The sequence below is a fragment of the Gopherus flavomarginatus genome, chromosome 4 (assembly GCF_025201925.1).
Source record: "Gopherus flavomarginatus isolate rGopFla2 chromosome 4, rGopFla2.mat.asm, whole genome shotgun sequence".
NCBI classification, from domain to species: domain Eukaryota; kingdom Metazoa; phylum Chordata; order Testudines; family Testudinidae; genus Gopherus; species Gopherus flavomarginatus.
Genome location: NC_066620.1, coordinates 127773382 through 127796077, shown reverse-complemented (window position 1 = coordinate 127796077; position 22696 = coordinate 127773382). Strand labels below are relative to the sequence as shown.

The following is a 22696-nucleotide window of genomic DNA, read 5'->3' as shown; positions in this document are numbered from 1 at the left end:
GCAAGTTCTAGTGGTTAGAGAACCGGGGATAAGACTCCTGGGTTCTACCCCCTGCAGAACTGATCATTTGGTGTGAACTTGCCCAAGTCACTTACAGACTCTGTGCTTCAGTTGACCCATGTATAAAAGAAACATAAAATACCTAAGGCAGAGTAGTATAGAGTCTAGACAAATATTTACCCAACCTTCCCATTACCCTCTTCCACCAATTGTCTACTATAGTGATCAGCACTGAAATAGTTAATATATCATTCCTTCCCTCACTGGAGTGCTCACTCATTAGGCTCGACAGCTAACACTGCAATGAGATGAATGGGAGGAAGGCACATGGGAGTTGCTTACTGACTCTTTGTTTCAGCCTATCTATTTGCAGGTTCATGAAGACTTCCACAGTGGTTTACATTTGGAAATTTATCGCCCCAACTGTGTGGGCTAAGAATATATTCATTCATTCATTTTTTTAAAATGAAAGCTTAGAGTCTGCATAATCTGAATATGTCAGGTGTGCTCTATACATATATTGAGCAATCTGGATTCAGTGTGTGGGCTGGGTGTTTGATACCACAGATGAAACTTGTGTGTACCACGAGCCCTGATTTCTAGCTGAGAGAGGTGTTTTTGATGTGGTTTCTGCCTTGCTAAAACATACTGAATGAGACCTATCTAAACAGACATTGTTACTAGTCTGTTTCACGTAAAATAACTTTTTTTTCCTGTGGTAGCTTGTTGAGAAGTGTGCAGTTAACTGTCTGTGTCCTATGCTACGTGTGGGAGCCAAATGAAAATGCCTCCTTCACCACTAAGAGATGAATCATGAAAAGATTTCTATCAATAAATCCTTTAGAGTGATCTTCTGACCTTAAGAATTAATAGTTCACACAGGTGATGAAATGCATAATAGGGTTAGGTCCAATTTAAAGCACACTGAAGTCAGTGGACAGACCCCCTGTTGGTTTCAGTAGGCTCTGGATCAGCCCCTTAATGATTTACAGAGGTGTAAGAAGGGACCTAAACCTGCTGAGCACATAACTTGGAGAAATAGGAAGTAAATATGTTACAGAAATTACTATTATCCATGATAGCTGCTGCAACAATACTTCTAGAAATCTTTTTAAAAAGAAGTATTCAGGGGAGAGGGAGGGGAGTTTCACTAGGATTTGAATGGAGTTATGCAAGTAGATTGTAAAGTCTTTAGGAGAGAAGGAAGATACATTGTTGGTTGAAACAACGAGGAGTCCTTGTGGCACCTGAGAGACTAACACATTTATTTGGGCATAAGCTTTCGTGGGCTAAAACCTACTTCATCAGATGCATGGAGTGAAAATTTCAGTAGGAGGTATATATATTACAGCACAGGAAAAGACTTGAGTTGTCTTACCAAGTGGGGGGTTAGCACTGACCTCCCACTTGGTAAGGCAACTCCCATCTTTTCATGTGCTGTATATTTATAATTGCCTACTGTGTTTTTCACTCCATGCACCTGATGAAGTAGGTTTTAGCCCACGAAAGCTTACACCAAATAAATGTGTTAGTCTCTCAGGTGCCACAAGGACTCCCCATTGTTTTTGCTGATACAGACTAACATAGCTACCACTGTGAAACCTGTCATTGTTGGCTGAGTCACTGTATGCTTACAGAAAACAATTTGGTGGTGGAATGAATGGAACTAACAGTATTAAGGAGAAGTTATAAATCGTATTTGAAGGCTGAGTTTGCTCTTGGTAAGGATCTTCATATCCTGTGGAAAAATATTCCCTTTCTTTAAAGATTTGGATAGTTCCCAATTAACAAAATCAAGTAGGCATAGGAGGGGAGACTATTTTGATTTTTACAATATTGCAAATATATATTGTAATGAAACCACTGTCTTGTCTGTGGGCGATTCTTATTTAAAATCTAATATAAGTTCTCTTACGTAAGTAAAACTCAGATAAGGAATAAGTAATGATCTTATTTCTACACAGTTCTTGATTTCATTCAAACAATAGACAATCTTTCCCCCAAACAGTCTACAGTACTTTAATGTCAAGGACATTGATTGGAAATTTTAAAATTTGTAGTACTAGGTCCTGATACCATGATCAATGAATTCAATAAGTTAGTAGTGTCTACTCAATCTGCACATCTGAAAATGTGCAAAATTAAAGAAGCTTCTTAATTCCTGAACAGCTGTCATATCAATTATTTTACTAAAACTACACCTATTAAGATTTAAGTCTTTCCCTCCTTCTTCCCTCCCCATCTGCAAGGCTGAATCATGGTTTTGTTTCTTAGTAACTAAATCACATAGCATGTCTCTAGATAACATCATTTATTTGTAGTGTTCACTTTCATTTTATGCACAGTTGGGCAAATGATGGCCATTAATTACACTAGAGAGACAATGTGGGTGAGGTAATATCTTTTACTGGACCCACTTCTGCTGGTGAGCCAGACAAGCTTTCAAGCTACACAGAGCCCTTCTTCACATCTGGAAAAGGAACTCTAAGAGTATGTACACTGTAAATCAACACTAGTGGCTGGCAGTTTTATAGCCCTTTGACCTGGGCCAGCCATGGGTGTTTAATTCCAGTGTGGACATACCCAAAGTGTTGCAGATTGTTTAGCATAAGTAGTTAACACATATTCCAACAGACCATTCAATGGAAGTGGCCCATTAACACCTCTGCAGTCATAGGGCAAAAAAGGGAGGTTAGTGGGTTACAAATTGTTGTAATAAGCCATAAATCCAGTGTCTGTATTAAGACCAGGATTTTTTAGTGTCTAGCAAAGTTATGATGTTAACTCCAAAGTTATGACGTCTTTTGAAGGTGTTGGGCCGTTTTCATTTGAGGATAAAGGCTGAGAGCTCAGCTATGGAGTGATTGTTTTGTGAGAAGTGTTTTTGCCCATAGTGATGTGATACAGGTTTTTTTCCTTTTATCATTTTTCTGTGTAAGTTCATCTGAGAGCATAGTGATCGTCTCATTTCTGCCACATAGTAGTTATAGGGGAATTTAGTGCACTGGGTGGAATACACCACATGTTGTGATAGGCATGTGTAGGACCCATGGATCTTGAAAGGTGTGTGGGGCAGAAGGTTGATCATCGTAGCAGTGGAGATGTGTCCAGGTTTTTTATCCGTTGTTCTGGCAGGGTCTAGTGCTGGCTTGAGTTGGTGTGCCCTGGTCTGTGGGGAGCTTGCTTGCTATGATGAGCATGGCAAGGTTGGGGAGTTGTTTTGAAGGGGGAAAAACCCTCAAATCGCACACCCCTAGTTGCCACCTGCCACCCAACACTGGAACCTATATGGAGTATCATTAAACAGTTAAAACACATACTTGATGAGGACCACATCCTGAAATATTTTTTTCCTGAATCCCCTTTTCTGGCCTTCAAACACCTTGTCGCTCTACTGTCCTAGACCAACACAGCTACAACAACACTGCAAACGTTAATTTCACTGTACTGTCATGCATAATGTAGCATCGCTTTTCTTTATTTTAGTTCCTTAGTATTATGCTTTTCTACAGAAAAGGGTTTGGTGTGTACGAATAAAGCAGCAGATGGAGCCACTCCACCATGTGTCAGATATAAATATAGAAATAAAGAGTGTTGACTCCCCAAGGTGCTGTTCGGGAAATTGCGGAATCCTGTGGGACTTTGGATGCTGATTTTTGTGGAATATCTATAGCACTAGAAATAATATAAATGTCAAGAGGATACTTCCGTGAGAAACTCCACAGTTTGCATAATGTCATACTCTTCAGCTGATGGATATGTAGATACAGAATACTGCTTTATGGCAAAAGTTGTTATGAATAGTTAAAGAAGGTGTGCAAGTAGAATAATAAAGTCCTCTGAGCAGATCAGGAAGGACTTGTCCCCGGGTGAGAACATTAACATTTGATTTGGAAAATGCTGCTAGATGGTGCATGTTGGAAGTGATCAGTGGAAACAAGTCTGAGTTCCACTGTGAATCAAAATATTTTCTGTTCGACAGTGGTGCTTACATAGTAGCTATAAATCAAATGCAGCTTAAATTTCAGCATCTTAGGTGTGTCTGTATGTAAACTTTACCTGCAATGTGTATGATGCTGTAGTATTGGAGCCTTCAAAGTTGGTAAGACAACTCCCACCTTTTCATGCTCTCTATATGTGTATATATTTCTCCTCAATATATGTTCCATTCTATGCATCCGAAGAAGTGGGCTGTAGCCCACGAAAGCTTATGCTCAAATAAATTTGTTAGTCTCTAAGGTGCCACAAGTACTCCTGTTCTTTTTGTGGATACAGACTAACACGGCTGCTACTCTGAAACCTAGAATAAACTGCTGCACAAGTGGCACACGTTATAAGTTTGTCTGGGATAAAGAGTATCCGGTATCAGACTAGAAAAGTTAGTATGTAGTCTAGAATTTTATGTGCCAGAAAACAAGCTGGAATAGGAGGGGAAAGCACTATACTGCTTAGAAGATATTTTGTGCTTGTTTGTCTATAAATATTTTCTCTTATTTAGTAATACGAAATGAAAGCATTCAGCACTTAGTTTAAAATAAAAAAATCCTTCATTCCAGTGCACAACTGGGGCATCTAAAAATATAGATGGTAAAGTATGAATCCTATTGGCAGAACAATATATAACAGGATATTGCTAGCGAATGAATAGCCAAATGGTTACCCTAGTTATATTACAGTTAAGGGGTACACTTTTTTTCCCCAAGAACTTTGCCAGCAACTTCCATTGATATAAATTAAAGTCACATAGCTATAGCCTGCAGAGCTCTTGTAGCATTTATACATAACTTTACAGCTGAATTCTGATTGGCTGTTGGGGCTTCTTTGCTGATGTTACCCATCTGTACATCTATAATGTAATCATGCGTGACATCAGCAAGTTTATGACCAGTTCTCATTCATGTAACATTCATCTGCATAGCAGTGATTGTGGACTGGGAAAAGAGTAAGAAAAGGTTATCAACAACTTTCTGGAGCTGCTTAGCAGCTTTCTCAGGGTACGTCTACACTACTCACCAGATCAGCGGGTAGCGATCGATCTATCGGGGATCGATTTATTGCGTGTAGTGTAGACATGATAAATCGCTCCCCGATCACTCTCTCGTCGACTGCTGAACTCCAGCTCGGCAAGAGGCGATAACAAAGTCAACAGGGGAGCCGCAGTGCACCGCAAGGACACGAAGTAATTTTAATTTGATCTAAGATATGTCAGCTTCAGTTATCTATTCTCGTAGCTGAAGTTGCGTATCTTAGATTGATCTTCCCACAGTGTAGACCAGGCCTTAGACTCTCTTTACTATTCCTAATGATGTTATTAGGCATTTGCCTATTTTCTTTTACCCTTTCTCTTGTAGCTAAAGCCAGAAATTTAATTTTTGTTGAGTCTTTTTACACAGATTATTTCATATCCTGAAAAACTGTTGCCCTTCTATTCTATCTTTCTCCAATCAGGTTAGAATAACTAGACCTTTGAGGTCATGTTGTAATATGGATCGCTTGCATCACTGGATGTTGTATAGAATCATAGAATATTAGGGTTGGAAGAGACCTCAGGAGGTCATCTTGTCCAGTCCCCTGCTCAGGAGCGGAGCCAGGGTTTCTGACGCCCTAGGCGGACGGCCATTTCGCGGCCCCCCGGTGGACTTACTGCAGTCATTTTGGCGGACGGTCCGCTGCTGGAAAGGCTCCAATGGAGCTGCCGCAGTGATGCCGGCGGGCAGTCCACTGGTCTAAAGGCTCCGGTGGACCTGCCACAGGCATGCCTGCGGCAGCTCCACCGGAGCCTTTAGACAAGTGCACCGTCCGCCAAAATGACTGCAGCAGCTCCACCGGAGCCTTTCCAGCAGCAGACCATCCACTGGCACGACTGCAGTAAGTCCACTGGACCCACGTGTCGCCCCCCCCCCCAGCAAAATAGCGCCCCCCAAAAATTCTGGCCCCCTAGGCCATTGCCTAGGTTGCCTAAATCGTAGTGCCGGCCCTGCCCCTGCTCAAAGCAGAACCAACACCAACTAATGCCTCTAGTAACTGTTTTTTTTTATTAGGGTGACCAAGTCAAATATTGGCATGCAAAGGGGCAGGGTGGGGGCAGAGGGGAAAAAAATAGCAGCAGAGCAAAAAAAAAAAAAAAAAAAAATCCCCCACCCCCGATTCCTCCTCCCTCCGCAAGCGCTGGAGGGAGGCCCAGGAGACTCAGGGGAGCGCGGGGCCGGGTAAGTGCGAGTGCAGCCTGGCCCCGGGCAGGCAGGCAGGCCTTGGGCACGGTACCTGGAGGGAGAGTAGGGGGTGGCCTGCGGGCCCAAGCGGCGGCTGTTCTCCTCACCTGGCCAGCAGGACTCGGGAGCAGCCGCTGCTACAGCTCCCGCTGCCGCGGGGGGAGGAAGCGGCCGCTCGCCGAGCTCGGTGGCTGCGGCTCTAGCGCCCACGAACACCCTGAGCCCAGCCTGGTGCAGGGACCCAGCGCGCACGCTGCGCCCGGCCCCTGGCCAGTCGCGTCTGGGCTGGCTGCCCAGCTGGTGTAATCCCGCGGGCGGCCCCGCAGTGGGGGCCGCAGGCCCCAGCCCCCCAACCTCGCTCGGGTCCCACAGGGGAACGAACGGGGCTGGGCTGCTGATGCCTCCACCGCGGGATTGCACAAGCTGGTCAGCCAGCCCAGACGTGGCTGGCCAGGGGCTGGGCGCAGCGTGCGCGCTGCTGGGTCCCCGCAGCAGGCCCGGGCTCAGGAGGGTTCGGGCCCGGGCGCCAAAGCCGCAGCCGCCAAGTGCCACGTGCTTGGCCGCTTCCTCCCCCCGCGGCAGTGGGAGCAGCGGCTGCTCCCGAGTCCTGCTGCCCAGGTGGGGAGAAGAGCCGCCGCTTGGCCCTCCCCGCCCCCCGGTAGCGCGCCTAAGTTTTCCCTGCTCGGAGCCAGACCGGACTCACACTCAGCCTGCCCCCGATCCCCTGCCTCTCCTGCGCATGGCGTGCTTGGGAAGAGGCGGGGATTTGGGAAGGGATCCAATGGGGGAGGGAAGGGGTGGAGTCGGGGCGGGGGAGGACGCGAGCCCTTGCGAGCTCGGGAGTCTTTGCATGTTTGTGCAGTGTCCCGGCGTAACATTGGTCCGGACGCGGGACAAACGAGCAAATATCGGGACAGTCCCGATAAAATCGGGACGTCTGGTCCCCCTAGTTTTGATGGATGCTTGATATATTAAATATGAATCCTAATTAGTGGTAGATTATTTTTTTTTCATTTCCCAATTTGAGTTTGAGTAAGGCTTTCTTCCCATCCACTTATTAATTATTTTGAACCTTTAGACCTCTGCATAATACTCGCTTAACCAGAAAGTACAGATAAATAGTTCAGTTTTTCTTCTCTAAAAATATATGACTGTACTTATTTGTAAGAGTCATGTAGGGAGAAGAAAAATCTGGTCCGTGTACAGTGTTTTTGGTATTCACTGGGCTTTGCCTTCATGTGTTGCCAGGAAAAGAGTGTTTAGCTGCCAAAAGTAAAAGTACAGTTTCTGCTTCTACATAATTACAGTGTAGTCCTGAAAAGATCATGTTAGTTTGCCCATATTACCACCTCATCATCCATTAACTTATTTAAAATAAGGCTGATGTTTTAAATCATACAAATAGAAAGCAATCTCATTACTGCATGCAGCAAAAATATTATAAACTGACACAAGTGTTGGTCTCCACTGGGAAGAGGTACTTGGAACCTGTCACTGTGACAGCAAAGTGGAGTGTACATTTTAACTGCCCCGTGCAGTTCCAGCATGCTGCTGCTGCTCTCGGGATTGCTTACTATTGAACTATGATATCCGGTAAGGTACAGTGGTAACCTGTGTTTTGAAACATAATCAAGTGATAACTGAAGAAGCAGTTCTAAGAAGAACTACATGGTATGGAAAAATCAGGAAGACTTAAGCCCTACAAGAAAAAGAAATAACCTTCAATGTAAGTTAGGTATGTGGTTATTTTTTAAACGTTACAGTTTCCTTTAATCATGGGTTAAACACAGATGGGACTAGTGGATGCAGCATACTTATTTAGTTAACATGAATTTGATACATCACAAGTATGCCACCCATGAATGCTGTTACAGTAATTAAATCCTGCATTAGGAAGGAGCATATAAGACAAATGTAATGTAAAATTTAGTCTTTTAGACTGCTCTGAAAAATTGCGGTAGTCCACCTAGGAAAAAAATTTTAATTATTCCAAAAGTGTTTCTTATGCTAGTGGGCAATAAGATATTTTCCAAACCTGCTCATATCACTGTCTTAATTGGTTAGTTCTATCTTCTTTACTCAATCTCTCTCTCTCTCCCTCGCTCTCTCTCTTTTTTTTTTTTAATCTTAAAATATACCAGTGGCTTGAGAGATTAAAAGAGCGATACAGTGCCTTTCCGTTTTAGGTCATCTGTATCAACTCAGGACAGATTTCTCACTAATGGCTGGCTGTTCAGTGCCCTCTATGATCTATTTGTGGTTACGGCCTAGCTTCTAGTGGATGTGTCCACATTGAAAACACACTTATCTTGTGAAGCAGTAGCCTGAGCAGAGGGGATATGGAGAGTGAATTATCTTTTCACCTCTAAAGGTGATCCTTCAAGATTAATGTTCAAGGCACATTGGCAGGACAGAAAGGGAGGGCACACACCGCTGCTCCCCATGCTCTATGTGTTCTGTGAATAGGGCTGTCAATTTGTCACCCTTCATGAGTAGTTAATTAATTAAAACCTATGAGAGGGTATTTTTTTAAGTAACCATAGAAATTTGAGAATCTAATACTCATTGCTTCTCTAAGTTAATATTTATATTACTTTTGGTTTAGAGATTCTAAAATTGTAGCCATTTCAGATTTCTTTGTTCTAAAGTATAACAAACTGTCAGCTAGAATGCATCTTAAATTCTATAAAACAGAGTAAGCAGAGTGAGATTGGGCATCAGAAGCTTAATTTGGAACTTCAGATTCTTTCAGTTTTACTTCTGTGTCTCATCTTTCTGTAGGGAATGTAACTGCAAGGGACACCCAGGCTGCTGTTCTTTTATCTTTTCCACCCATTCTTTCAAACTCATATATCCTGCTGTCTTCCTTTCCTGTGTTCAGTGTATAAACCTTGCTGTGACTGCAGCTTCTAACAGTGGCCAATTTGTTGCACAGAATTTGACACACAATTTGCACGGAGGTTGCATCAAGACCAGAGGCGGATTAGAGGTTTGTGTGACCTGGGGCCCTGGGCCAGAGCAAGTGGGGGCCCCTGCCGACCCCTTCTGCCTGCAGTGCTCCCCACTCCCCTCTCATTTCTGCTGGGGAAATTGGGTCAGGGCACAGGGGCTTCCCCTGCCTACTTGGCACTCCTGCCGGGGAGCGGGTTTGGGGCATGAGGGCTTCCCCTGCCTGCCTAGTGCTCCTGTGGGGGAGCAGAGTCAGGGCAAGGGTGCTTGCTCTGCCCGCCCAGCACTCCTGTTGAGGTGCTGCGGGCGCCCGAATTGGCTGGGGCCCCTGGGCATGGGCCTCAAGTGGCTAATTCACCATGATCAGGACCCTTTAGAATTATGCAAATTATTCATAACCAGATGAGGGGAAAACTGAGGCCAAAGAATAAAATGTTAACTATTGTTAGTATGGGAGTTTTATGCAGTTTCCTAGAATGCCAAAGGACAATACCTGAGGCCAGGGCTGGCGCTTCCATTTAGGCGGCCTAGGCAATCGCCTAGGGCACCAGGATTATTGGTGGTCGGCATTTTGCCAGACGGGGCAGCAGGCGGCTCCAGTGGAGCTGCCGCAGTCGTGCCTGCAGGCGGTCAGCTGCTCCCGCGGCTCCAGTGGACCTCCCGCAGGCACCACTGCGGCAGCTCCACTGGAGCTGCGGACCAGTGGACCCTTCACAGGCACGACTGCGGCAGCTCCACCGGAGCTGCGGGACCAGGGCATGGGGTGGTGAAATTGCCGTGCGCCTAGGGCGCTAAAACCCCTAGCGCTGGTCTTGCCTGAGGCACAGCAACATACACAGTTTAAAATATTGCTGTTGCAGTTAAAATAATTTCAAACAAAGCCTTAATACAAATAATTGAAACTTTCTTTAAGTGATATATATGGTGTTCAAATTATTGTTGTGCAACCACAGGGGAAAAAAAACTGGAAGTAAACCTCCCCTCTAACTACATGAATTCTACCTTTTAAATGTAGTAGAATCCAAAAAGAGTAAATTAGGTATATAAAGAGGGCAGTTTGGCAGTGTGGACTATGTGACTCTGGCCAAGTCTGCTCTCCAAATTACTCTGTAATTCAAGGAAACTTAGTGCAGGCCCACCAGGTGAAATGTAAGAGCCGAGTCAAGTGAATTTAATTCCCATAAAGGGTCAATACTCAGTTCACCGTGCTACACTTTCATACTGTGAAATCACTTTGGTTCTGTTCTAATTCTCCTTTATTTGTATAAGTTAGATGAAATAGACCCATGTCTTCACTCAGAGCTGGCTCTCCACACCCCTTCGTGGAATGTTACTTGGTTTGCTGATGTGAATCAGAACACTTGATTTTTCCATCCTCCACTCCCCTAGAGGGCCATGTTAGGCGATAGTTTACGTGGGAGCATTGCCATTCCCAGTAACAAATTCAGGTCAGTAAGTTCTGTACAAATCCTTAGGAATGATAGACACGTATCTAAAAATTGGTTAAGTGCGTCCTCTAGGGAAAGGCAAGGAATTTGTTGCCTTAAGCACAAAGTGTTAAAAAAATCAGCTTTTTGCCAGCAGATATCATTCAAGAATCTCACTTCTCCTACTCCAAGTATAATATAGGGGGAAAACTGGGATAACTATATGGCATCTGTTGGCAATTGTTGACTTTTTGAACTGTGACCAAAATACATTTCCAGTGATGTTCAGTGCACTAGCTGCATGGCAACATTTTGGCTCTTGTATAGACTTGCCAATGGAATGCTACCACTCAGGGCTCAAATTTAACCAGCGCCATCTGGAGCATAGCTCTGGTGAATATTTTCAAACCCGCGGAAGCTCTTACGTGTCCTGCATGGCTGAAGCCCTGGGGCTCCGGGAAATACTCTGTGAGAATTTAAGACTTGTTAACCCCTCACAGAATGTAGCTGCAAATGGCAATGCAATAGTTAAAGAAGGCATATTTGTGGACCCGAGAAGGTTGATATTTTCTTTACACAGAGGTTTAGAAGGGTAGAGAAAATCCTACCCCACTAAGAACCTAGAAGGAAGCAGTGTGTGCAGTTACTTCATTCATTTACACTTGTTAGGATGTTGTGTTACCCATCTCTTTGCATTTGGAGTTTGGAACATGTAACATTGCCAAGCCAGGACCTCTTCTTAAATCTAATTTCAAAATTAATATGTCTGTTTAAAATCCCAGTCCTTCTGTTTTGTAAAGGGAAGATGTATTAAATCATGATATAACAGGGCAGGTGAAAAGATTACGGGAAGCAATAGCTTTAACCAGGAAAACTGAAGTGTTGGTTGGCCACTTTTAAAAAAAAAAAATGTCTTGGCATGTATTTTCTGACACACAACGTGGTCTATGTACTCTGACCCTAGCCAGACCTTGTTTACATATCAAGTTCAGTGTGAGGAGAAAGCACAACCAGCAAGCTTGAGATTTTTTTTTTTAGAATTAGTTTTGTGGTTGTCCTCAACCAGGAATTTTGCAGACTTCAAAGTGGTGAACCAAAGTTCTGCAAATAGTATCATAATATATTTAGCAAATGATAATGCTGAACACACTCAAAAGAGGAGAAAATTATGTTCTCTGCCTGGGAAGTTGTTATGAGTGGGATTTGAAAAAAGAATTTCTAACATCGCCCAACTCTGCTCCTATTGAAGTGGATGGTAAAGCTTCCATTGACTTCAATGGGACTAGAGTTATGCTGACACTGAGTTCTTTTTTAGAATCCCACCCATCATTATTAGAATCAACTACTAAAATAAAATTATCGAGAAAAATAGTTAACACATGCCCCTTGTTAACAGATTCTACTGACCTTTGGATCCAGTGAAGGAGAGCCAGAGCTGTGGATTTTAAAAAAAAATGAGACTAGGAAATATAAATTAAGATTTACAGTTTGGGAAGGAAGAATTATCTAGGTTCTACTTCTGTCTCCTAGAAGTTAGGAGGGACCTAAACATTTGCCTCCTCCTTTTCCACTCCCTACCTTCTCCAGTCATTTTTTTTAATGTAAATTAATAGGTAAAATTTGGGGTGTTTCAGGAAAAAAACACATCTTTGACTCTGCTCAAAATCCTGAAGTTGACTGTCTGCATAGTGATGAGAAAAGTGGACAGGAATAATTCAAGTTTGCAAACAGAGAAGATGGGGAAATACATTCCAAAGGGCTGCCTAAAATCCTATTTCAAGAAGTATTTTCATACCAAAAAAAGAGTAAGGGAAGACACTATGGACGGTAGCCGATCCCTTGTTCCACCCTTTTCTGTCCTGGGACTCTCCCTACCCTACCACTCGATTCCCTAACCAAATCCCACGAAGTCCTCACCCCATGGGTTACAGAGGCAGCTCTCTTTGACCATCATGACAGATCTGTTAGAATGAGTGCCCTCCACTTGAGGAAGTGAAGAAGGTGGTCTTGTTCTGTCTTTTATCTGTCTTGCTTTTACAGGGAGAGACTAAAGATCACAGAATTGAGGGTTTCTGCTACTGAGCAGCTACTGGGATAAGTTAAAACAGAAGTGTATCTCGGGTTCTGTGAAGTAAGTCCTTCCCAACAAGGGAAACTAGCAAGACTCTGTTCATGAAACAAACAGCAAATTGAATGATAGACTTTTTATTCATTTTCTTGAGGGACATTATTATTTGGTAAGTAAATTCTACAGAAAACCGAATGACAAGTCAGTGAAAATCTGGACTGTAAACATAGCACAGTGGGTGTGTCTGTTAGTGAAAGTTAAATCACCAGCTGTATGTCTATTAATTACAGAAATTTAAAAGTCATGAGCAACATTTTTTTTGGTCAAAGGGCAAACAACTTGGTGTGTTTTGCATTTAAATTATTTTTAAAATGAGGTTTTTTAAATAAAATGTGTAAGCCACTTGGAAAAAGCAAAACAAAAACAAGTCAATGCTCAGACTGAGGGTACAGTAGCAGACAGGACACCAGTCAATACTCATGCCGAAGACACAGACTTTAAGACAACTTTTTACTGATAGCAGGAAGGATTTATGATCAAGATTGCTTTCCTGATCTCACACGACTCTTATTTGCAACTGCCACGTTCCTGCACAAGTATACAGATACATGTAGGTGAGCTATAACAAAGATAAAAACTACTCTGAAGGCACCCTTTGGTACAGTAGGAAAGAAAAGAATGGTCACTTCTGTTTTTTGGCATTTTCTGGCAGCAGAATTGAAGATCCAGCCAGGTACTAAATGCTTTGACAGGCAGTGTTCAGTACTTTCAATGCACATTGAGGATAATAGGATTTGACTTGAGGGTATTGATCAGGACTGGGTCCTAAATGATCATGTTGCTACAAGAAAGCTAGTCTTTTATTTTATCAGTTAATTTTTAGCAAAAATCTCCACTGAGGAGAAAATACCAGTGGGTAATGTGTGGAATCAATTATAAAACTTGATTTATTGGATTCTGATGATCCATTGTGGTTTTTAAATATCATGCTCATTTTAGTCTTATTCTTCAAAACTATTTGTATGTTGCATATGCAGCTAGGACACAAAACATTTTGGCATAGATGATTTAAAAAGTACTGGATCTTTGTGCAACTGCATTGACTGAACTTGCTGTTTTATCTAAAACACACACCTGTAGTAACAGTAGCATGCTCAGCAGGGCGGCTCCAGGCCCCAGCACACCAAGCGCGTGCTTGGGGTGGCATGCTGCGGGGGGCGCTCTGCAGGTCACCAGGAGGACGGCAGGCAGGCTGCCTTCAGCGGCATGACTGTGGAGGGTCCGCTGCGGAGGGTTCGGCGGCATGCGTGCTTGGGGCGGCGAAATGTCTAGAGCCACCCCTGATGCTCAGATATATTAATGGTGTTCAGTGTAGTGTTCTCATTTCATTTTTCAGAAATCATACTTTATTGAAACCAGTTATACTCTATTCTTAGTTATCTGATGTGAAATTTGTCAACAATTTGGAGAGCATTAATAGGTTAGTTTCTGCATGCTAGAGATGACTCAAGAAAGTTGTTTTGATTGTTAGTACTGAATGTTTGTTTCAATTTAACAGATACTTTAAAAAAAGAGGGCTTTCATATACCTTTTCAATAGTGATTTTAATATATATTATCTATAATCACACACTTCATACACAGGAGAGAGGAAAATACATACTTATAATAATCCCCTCAAAGTGTGTGTGAAGTGAGTTAAAAAATATATGACCTGTTCAAAAGAAGTATTTTTATAGTGCAGCTATAATTAAGCGTGTTTCAGAAGCATCTTTGTAAAACCAATTTATATTTCAAGTGTTTAAATTAGTCTGTTTTAATAAAGATGTGTATTATTCTCTAGCAGTTATGTTATAGGGTTATTTTCTTATCTCACTTCCATCACTGTAACTCAGATCACTTCAGTAAAGTTACCCTGGGTTTACAAATGTGGAACAGAGATCTAAATTTGGTCCATATATACTGAATTAATATTCAGCATTACTAGCTTTTACCATCGTTGAATTTTAAGTAAGGAAACAAAACAAATGTAACAGTAGAATATGATTGGACACCTACATTTTTGTTTGAATATTACAGCCAGCTGATTTATTAATGTAACTCCCAGTTAGTTTTTATTGCTATGTCCAGTTTGATTGCTTTTTTTAGAGCCATTTCCCAGGTCAAGAGCACTGATGAGCACTGAGCAGGTCTTTATATATGAATATATATGCTTCAAGAGTATTCTAAATGGTAATGGCAAAATTCAAAATCACTGCTGCTCGCATGCTCTCTACCTCTTCTTATTTAGTTGTACTATAAAATGGGAGTTTTCCTCTTTCTCTCATCCAGGAGAGTAGCATCTTCTCTCTCTCTAGACATGACTGTCAGAACCTGTCCCATTTCCATCTGCGGTGACATAATAGCCATTTAGAACTAAACAGTTATCACTGACAGTGAACAACAGTAAAACAACAAGAGAGATTATCTGTACTGTAATGAACACACGTAGGGTATAACTGCTTATAATATTTCTTAAAAAATATTTAACTTACCTTGACTTTTTACGTTAAATGGTAAGAAATGTGGCCCCTTCATGCTGGCTTGTTTTTGGTATCGTTCAGAAAAAAACCCATCACCGCCATGGACAATGTTCAGAGAAAGCAGCAGCAGAAAGGATATTTGTACCTGCATATTCCCCAATCTGTTCTGCATTAGAGAGGAAAAATACTTATGCAAATGATTGTTCCCTTTTTAAAAATAAGCTGATCAGTTCAGGATTTGCAGCAATGGACAAATAAGTTGTATTTAAAATACTTGACATTACAGATTCAGTACTGCTTTATACAAAACTGCTCCCAAATCTATGAATTTCTAGTGCATTTCTTAAAGTATACCTATTTTAGTCAGAGAAAGTGGTTAAATGTTTTAAATACATTTTTAAAGTATAGATATATAAAATCTGTAATCTTACCAGATCAGATTCTGTCCCATATGCTTCCAATCAACAGTTTTTAAATTGTTTATTAAATATAATCAGCATATTAAAATATGTAACAATTTAAATTCTTTTCAGAAAAAAAGTGTCAGTTTGCTATTAGGTTCTATAATGCTAGGTTTGGGAGCAGCATATCTTGACTCCTCTAGAATCAGGGAAAAGTCTCTCTCATATGCATTGCAACATGGCAGCATCGCCTCCTTCTAATTAACACTGTATCTATAAAGGGTAAAATCCTGACCCCATTGACATCAATAGTGGAATCCCCATTGACTTTACTGGGGCCAAGATTTCACCCTTAGCCTTTGGAAGTAATTTCCCTTGTGGCAGCAGGGACACTGGCACTTGCTCTTAAAGAGCCCCAGTAAACTTCTTTCCTGTATAAGGAAGGATTAGATTTTTATTGATAAATGTTGATTATGCCATACATACACAAACTGATGAAAACATATTTCCACTGATAATAATTGAAATTTGCAGATAGGCAAGATAAGAAAAATGCTGCTTGAAAACTTATCGAAGTTTGATTTAAGGATATTAACTTTGTATATTTAGAAATGATATTGACAGGTTTTATTTTAACGGTTATAAAGTTTTAATTTTTTGAATCTCAACATCTGTCATTAAATTATTGTCTGACTCTACTATTGTCTTACACTCCCCCCAATTTCCTGCAACTGTTAACATTTAAATAAATAACAATTGAAAAAAAATTGCTTCAAACTCCTAATTTTGCCCAACTGAAAATTTAAATAAATAAAAATAGGAAAAAATGAACAGAGATAATATTCATCTATCAAAATTTGAGAAAAATAATTAAAATTGAATTCTTCCAGACCTATGGTTAATTTAAATTGGAAGCCAAATGAAATGGAATGAAACCATAGCATACCAGAATAGTGTAGAGTTCCAAATATGTAGTAGCCTTTCAGTAGCCTATTGAGGTGCTCTTCCGCCACAGGTGCGCAGAACAGAAACTGTTATTTCAAGTATCCATCTGAGATATTTATACTTTTTGTTCCCTTGTTAAGTCAAGTTGCACTGTGTTTAAGCTCCTCCCTAAAAGTCATAAGCACTAGTAGGGAGAGGGATCTTGGGCAGGCATGATGGAACAGGTTGGAGTTTTTCTTACTATATGGTATTTCATGTGTCTTTGGTGAAACTATATTCATCGTGATTAACATTTTCTTAAATTATTTTATATCCCTTTTGTTTTCAGGATTGAGAGAGGTAGCACTGGGAAAAGCTTAAATTTGTAAGTGGGGTAGATACGTGTTACTTTTTAAAAAATGGATTTCTGCATACTTTTTTTTTTTTTTTGCAGATTTTTGTAAGGAAGTGTAGTTTCATAGATTGTGAACTTCTTACTATCTTGGAGCAACTACTTTCAGGGCTTACAATATGTCCCTTTTGTATTAATTAGGGATTCGTACAGTTCTGGAGCCATATGAATCACTTGTTGTGCTTGTGCATAAAAATGAAATTGAAGAAGTAAATTAATGAGAAAGTATTTATATGTGTGTTTCTGTTATGTTGTCTTAGATGTATAACACATCAAATAAATAGTCCATATATAGGGACTGTTTATGTGCAATGAAGTATCCATTCATAAAGAAACTTGAGTTATACAATATAATACCACTATTTCTATTTCCGTTACATTCAGTCTTATTAATTTATTGAAATAATTGATTTTATTGCATACTGAAAAATCAGACAAATGTAATACAAGCTTGCATTTATTTTTTTCTGAATTTTTCTATTTGCAGTAAATGACTTTTGTTTCAGGTTCTGGTTCAATGAAATGTTGTTTATGGTGCATTTCCACAAAGTTCCTATTTAATGGCTTTGTCTCATTATGTTTAAACCACCATTAATTTATTGTATTGGGTCAAATTTCATTACAGTTTAGTCCACACTTAGCAAATCTCTCTGTTTATTCAAAGTATAGATTAGCACTGGCCATACTAAGACCATTGAAATAATTTTTGCTATATTGACTATTTCTGCCTGTTATGACTTGTCTACTTGGTAAACAGTGACAGATGGTCTCACAATATTTCAGCCCCACTGACATCATTAATCAGTTCCAGATATCATGTAGTAAATTTCAGTTCCTGAATCATTCATGTCCCTGATTCTAAAACATGACATAAAAGCAGAAATAATATGGACATGAAGAAAATGACCTTCTGAATTTAGTGTGAACCTCCAAGGCTAAATGTAGCATGCAATATTACTTTTTAAAAGCATTCTTGATAAAAGTTAAATATGAACATTTCTAAAAAATCTATACATTTATAAATGATCAAGTTTTGCATTATATTATTGATTGATCTGTATGTTAATGCAAATGTAAGTAAGGAGTAGAGTCATGGATTCATGGCCTGATTCATGAGTATGCCCGGTACTGCTTATGTTTTTATGGAATGTTGCCCTCTAAAACTGTGGAGGTTATTAAAAAACAAATGCAAATAAAAGTAACTGCATTATTGTTAACTGGAGCCAAACATTCCTAATTTGATTAACTTGATCCCTTTTGTGGAGAGAGTGGAAGCTGTCTGATAGTCTTTCATTGGGGCTGCACAGCTGGGCATCCCTGCTGTGCCATCTTTCCCATTAGCACCTTCTCCGTGCTGGCATAGAGGAGTGTTCTGAGCCAGCTTGGACAGTAACTACTAGATCTATGCCTATGAGGCACTAGTAATACTAATAACAAACAGATTCAGTGAGGAGGGATCTCATGCCTGGTAGGCACAGAAGGGCTACAGCCACCATCCCAAAGGTTGGATGAAGTGGCTGTGAACAGGCTGCAGCACAGCTGCATGGCCTACACTCTACTGAAACTCAACTTCTGTTTAAATCATTGTTCTCTGCCCAGGTGACTTTCAGTCCTGGAAAAAAATAGGGCTTTATGGCAAATATCCTGAAACATAACTTACCACGCTGAAAAAAAATGATGGACTATCAAGTCTGGTATCGGGTTTGCAACTGTGCCGATATTCTTCTGAACATATACCGTTGTTGTGAATAAAGGTCATGATTGATGTAGTAAGTCATCTGATGTAGTATTATGTGGTATCCTTTCTCCATTCTTCTTCCCAGACACCCTCAAATAATTTTCTGTTCCATGTTCATACGGAAACTCTACTCTGGAATATGTCCTTCAGCATTATTCTTTATTAAGCTTGTGTGTATAACTAGGTTGGTGATTTTTAGAGGAGGCTTACATAGTTGAGTTGTTACTTCCTTGGTAAGAGCCCCCTATTTTCAGTTGCTTATAATTTTCAGAAAAACTAAATTTTGGACTGAAGTTGACCATTAAGTTTCTTATGCTGCTTAGTTTAGAAGTTAGTGTCATTGTACATTTTAGTGAGAATCCACTCAGCCATTACTCAGCATTGAGTTATACACCCAAAGCACAAGTATAAGGAATTTATTTTTCAGATGTTAAAACTGAGCAAAACCTACAAACCCTTTTTTGTTCAGGTAATTTCAAAAATAGTTTTGTTTTAAAATTTTGACTATAATAATAAGGAAGCCCTCCATGGAAAATGTTGCCAATCTGACAATATTGGGTTAAGAAATAAAGTTAGGAACATTTGGCTATAGTCCTGTGCGCATAAAGCTTCTTACATTCCCTGCTATTTTCTAGACCAATGCATAATGCTCCCCCCAGATAGGTACACTCCTTCTACAAAAGTAATATGCACCCATATTTAGCTGACAGTCTTGTTTCCTCTCATCCCACTTTACTGCCAAAAGGATGAATAATCTCTGTGTGAACACATGTGTGAATAAGGACAATTGTTGGGTGAGGAGACATACACACACATCTGTTCACTTTGGATTTATGCCAGACTCCACCCTGGAATGCTGCTTCATGGGGTTGTTTGGCTTAGGGTTTGGTTTGGTTTTTTGTGCTAGTGGAAAGCTGAGGTGGGCTTGTGGTTTTCTTCTTCTTCATGTTCCCCCTATTGCTGTGGGCTTTCTCTGGGTGCACTATCATGCCAGGATTTAGCGGTAAGCATACATGTGAAGTGTCCATATATATGCACACACTTGTGTATGTCTATATTCAGTAACAGCACATTAAACAAACACACCTGTGTTTATTTGAACACCACATCATGTAGACTGGCCACTTAAATACACTTAATGTGTATTTGCAAATTTGCATTCAAATACAGGTAACTTTTTCATGAACAAATAAGTCTTTAAAATACCAATTGAAAAGTTCGAAAAGTAAATAATTTTACTGCAATATAATATTCCCTGTTCTAAGTAAGAATAAAATTTGAATTTCCTTGGATAACAAGAAGTAATTATCCGAAAAATGCAGTTTCTTTTTAGCTGGGGATATACACTTTGTTATAGTCACATGATGTTTGCTTCCTGAATGAATGACATTATTCATAATTAAACACACGTTTATTTAAAGAAATGACCTTTATGGAATCCCCTCACAATCCATAAACCTAAGCCCATGTGTAAGTCTTTGCAGACTCAGAGTCATAGCTAGAAAAATGGTGTGGCTTTGGCCCTGATCCTGGAAGTTACTCTGTATGGATGGACCCCTGTGCCTGTTAACTTGAACAGAGTTCCACAAGGGCATGATGTATGTGTGTGTTTGACCTACTGCATCATCACTTGCAGGATTAGCATGACCAGAGGCGGATTACCATTTTGTGAGGCCCTGGGCCAGAGCAAGTGGGGAAGCCTATTGACTACCCCTGTGCTAGACTGTCAATATATTCAATATTTTTTAATTAACAAAATATAAATATTTTCAGCCAAGGGCTCTTTTTATCACAAAGTGTTGAAGCCCTTTCCTTGGTTAAAAATATTAGAAAGTCTCTTTAAAACAGGAAAACAAACTTCTAGATTATTTAGTCACACACTCTTCCTATCTGTAAACTGGTATAGAGTTTACCATAAGGAAAAGAGAAGAAAATATGGAAGTTTCTTGTTAAAATATTGGCAGCACATTGCTGGCCAAAGCTTGAGGGAATGTTGAGGCCATGCAGATGGCATGAAATAGCTGTGGATGAGTTAAGGACTTGAAGTACTTTTTAGTACTGCTACTCCTACTTTGAGCATGTCATATGTTCTAATTAAAAATGCAGACTAGCTACTTGGAAAGTGTGTGTGTGTGTGTGTGTGTGTGTGTGTGTGTGTGTGTGTGTGTGTGTGTGTGTGTGTGTGTGTGTGTGTGTGTGTTTTATCCAGGAGGATAATTTATTTATCTAACTAATTGTAAAATTAAATAGGATTTTTTCAGCTGTCGTCTTTTGCAGACTTGTATTTAATGGATGCTTGGTTAAGTTAATCTTGCAGGGCAATATTGTCTCCTCTGTTTTTAAAGCAGAACTCACCCTGGAATACCAGAGAGAGTCTGTTAAAAAAATTATGAGACTTCATTGACATATAGCTTGGTGTTTGTCATTTGTTAGATTCATGTCACTTATACTTTTATCGATTTAATTGCAGTTAACTCACACGATTAATTCAAAACAATTAATCGCAATTAATCACCGTTTTAATCGCATTTTTAATCACACAGTTAAACAATAGCTTCCCAATTAAAATTTATTAAATGTTTTTGAATGTTTTTCTACTTTTTCAAATATATTGATTTCAATTACAACACAGAATACAAAGTGTACAGTGCTCCCTTTATGTTATTTTTATTACAGATATTTGCAAAATATTTGTAAAAATGATAAACAAAGGAAACAGTATTTTTCAGTTCACCAAATACAAGTACTGTAGTGCAATCTTTTTATTGTAAAAGTCCAATTTACAAATGTAGATGGTTTTTGTTACATAACTGCACTCCAAAACAGTGTAAAACTTTAGATCCTACAAATCCTATCAGTCCTACTTCTTGTTCAGCCAGCTGCTAAGACAAACAAGTTTGTCTGCATTTACAGGAGACAATGCTGCCCGCTTCTTATTTACAATGTCACCTGAAAGTGAGAACAGGCGTTCGCATGGCACTTTTGTAGTTGGTATTGCAAGGTATTTACGTGCCAGATATGCGAAACATTCATATGCCCCTTCATGCTTCGGCCACCATTCCAGAGGACACGCTTCCATGCTGATGGCACTCGTTTTTTAAAATATGCGTTAATTAAATTTCTGACTGAACTCCTTGGGGGAGAATTGTATCCCTCCTGCTCTGTTTTACCCACATTCTGCCATATATTTCATGTTTTAGCAGTCTCGGATGGTCACCCAGCACATGCTGTTCATTTTAAGAACACTTTCACTGCAGATCTGACAAAACACAAAGAAGGTACCAATGTGAGATTTCTAAGGATAGATACAGCACTCGACCCAAGGTGTAACAATCTGAGGTACTTTCCAAAATCTGAGTGGGACGAGGTGTGGAGCATGCATCCAGATGTCTTAAAAGAACAACATTCCAATGTGGAAACTACTCAACCCGAACCTCCAAAAAAGAAAATCAATCTTCTGCTGGTGACATCTGACTCAAATAGTGAAAATGAACATGCGGTGGTATATACTGCTTTGGATTGTTATCGAGCAGAACCTGTCATCAACATGGATGCATGTCCTCTGGAAAAGTGGTTAAAGCGGTTATCACATCTGGCATGTAAATATTGTGTGACACTGGCTATGCCAATGCCATGTGAACACCTGTTCTCACTTTCAGGTGACATTGTAAACAAGAAACTGGCAGCATTGTCTCCTGCAAATGTAAACAAACTTGTTTGTTTGAGTGACCGGCTGAACAAGAAGTAGGATTGAGTGGACTTGTAGGCTCTAAAGTTTTACATTGTTTTATTTATGAATGCAGGCTTTTTGTACATAATTCTATATTTGTAAGTTCAACTTTCACGATAAAGAGATTGCATTACAGTACTTGTAATGAGGGAATTGAAAAATACTATTTCTTTTGCTTTTTCACAGTGCAAATATTTGTAATAAAAAATAAATATAAAGTGAGCACTGTACATTTTATATTCTGTGTTGTAATTAAAATCAATATATTTGAAAATGTAGAAAACATCCAAAAATTTAAATAAATGGTATTCTAT

The 22696-nt window shown here is 40.1% G+C and overlaps 2 protein-coding genes across 2 annotated transcripts in view; one reads left to right on the top strand and one right to left on the bottom strand.

Annotated features, from left to right (window-relative positions):
* Positions 1-22696, top strand: part of NT5DC1 (5'-nucleotidase domain containing 1) — a 278111-nt gene that overhangs the window by 49443 nt on the left and 205972 nt on the right.
* The window catches only part of COL10A1 (collagen type X alpha 1 chain), a 94143-nt gene that overhangs the window by 2373 nt on the left and 69074 nt on the right, over positions 1-22696 (bottom strand). Inside the window, exon 2 of the mRNA XM_050949605.1 lies at positions 15190-15343. Within this exon, the coding sequence (XP_050805562.1) occupies positions 15190-15328 (139 nt within the window). The 5' untranslated portion in view covers positions 15329-15343. The remainder of the gene's footprint in view (positions 1-15189; positions 15344-22696) is intronic.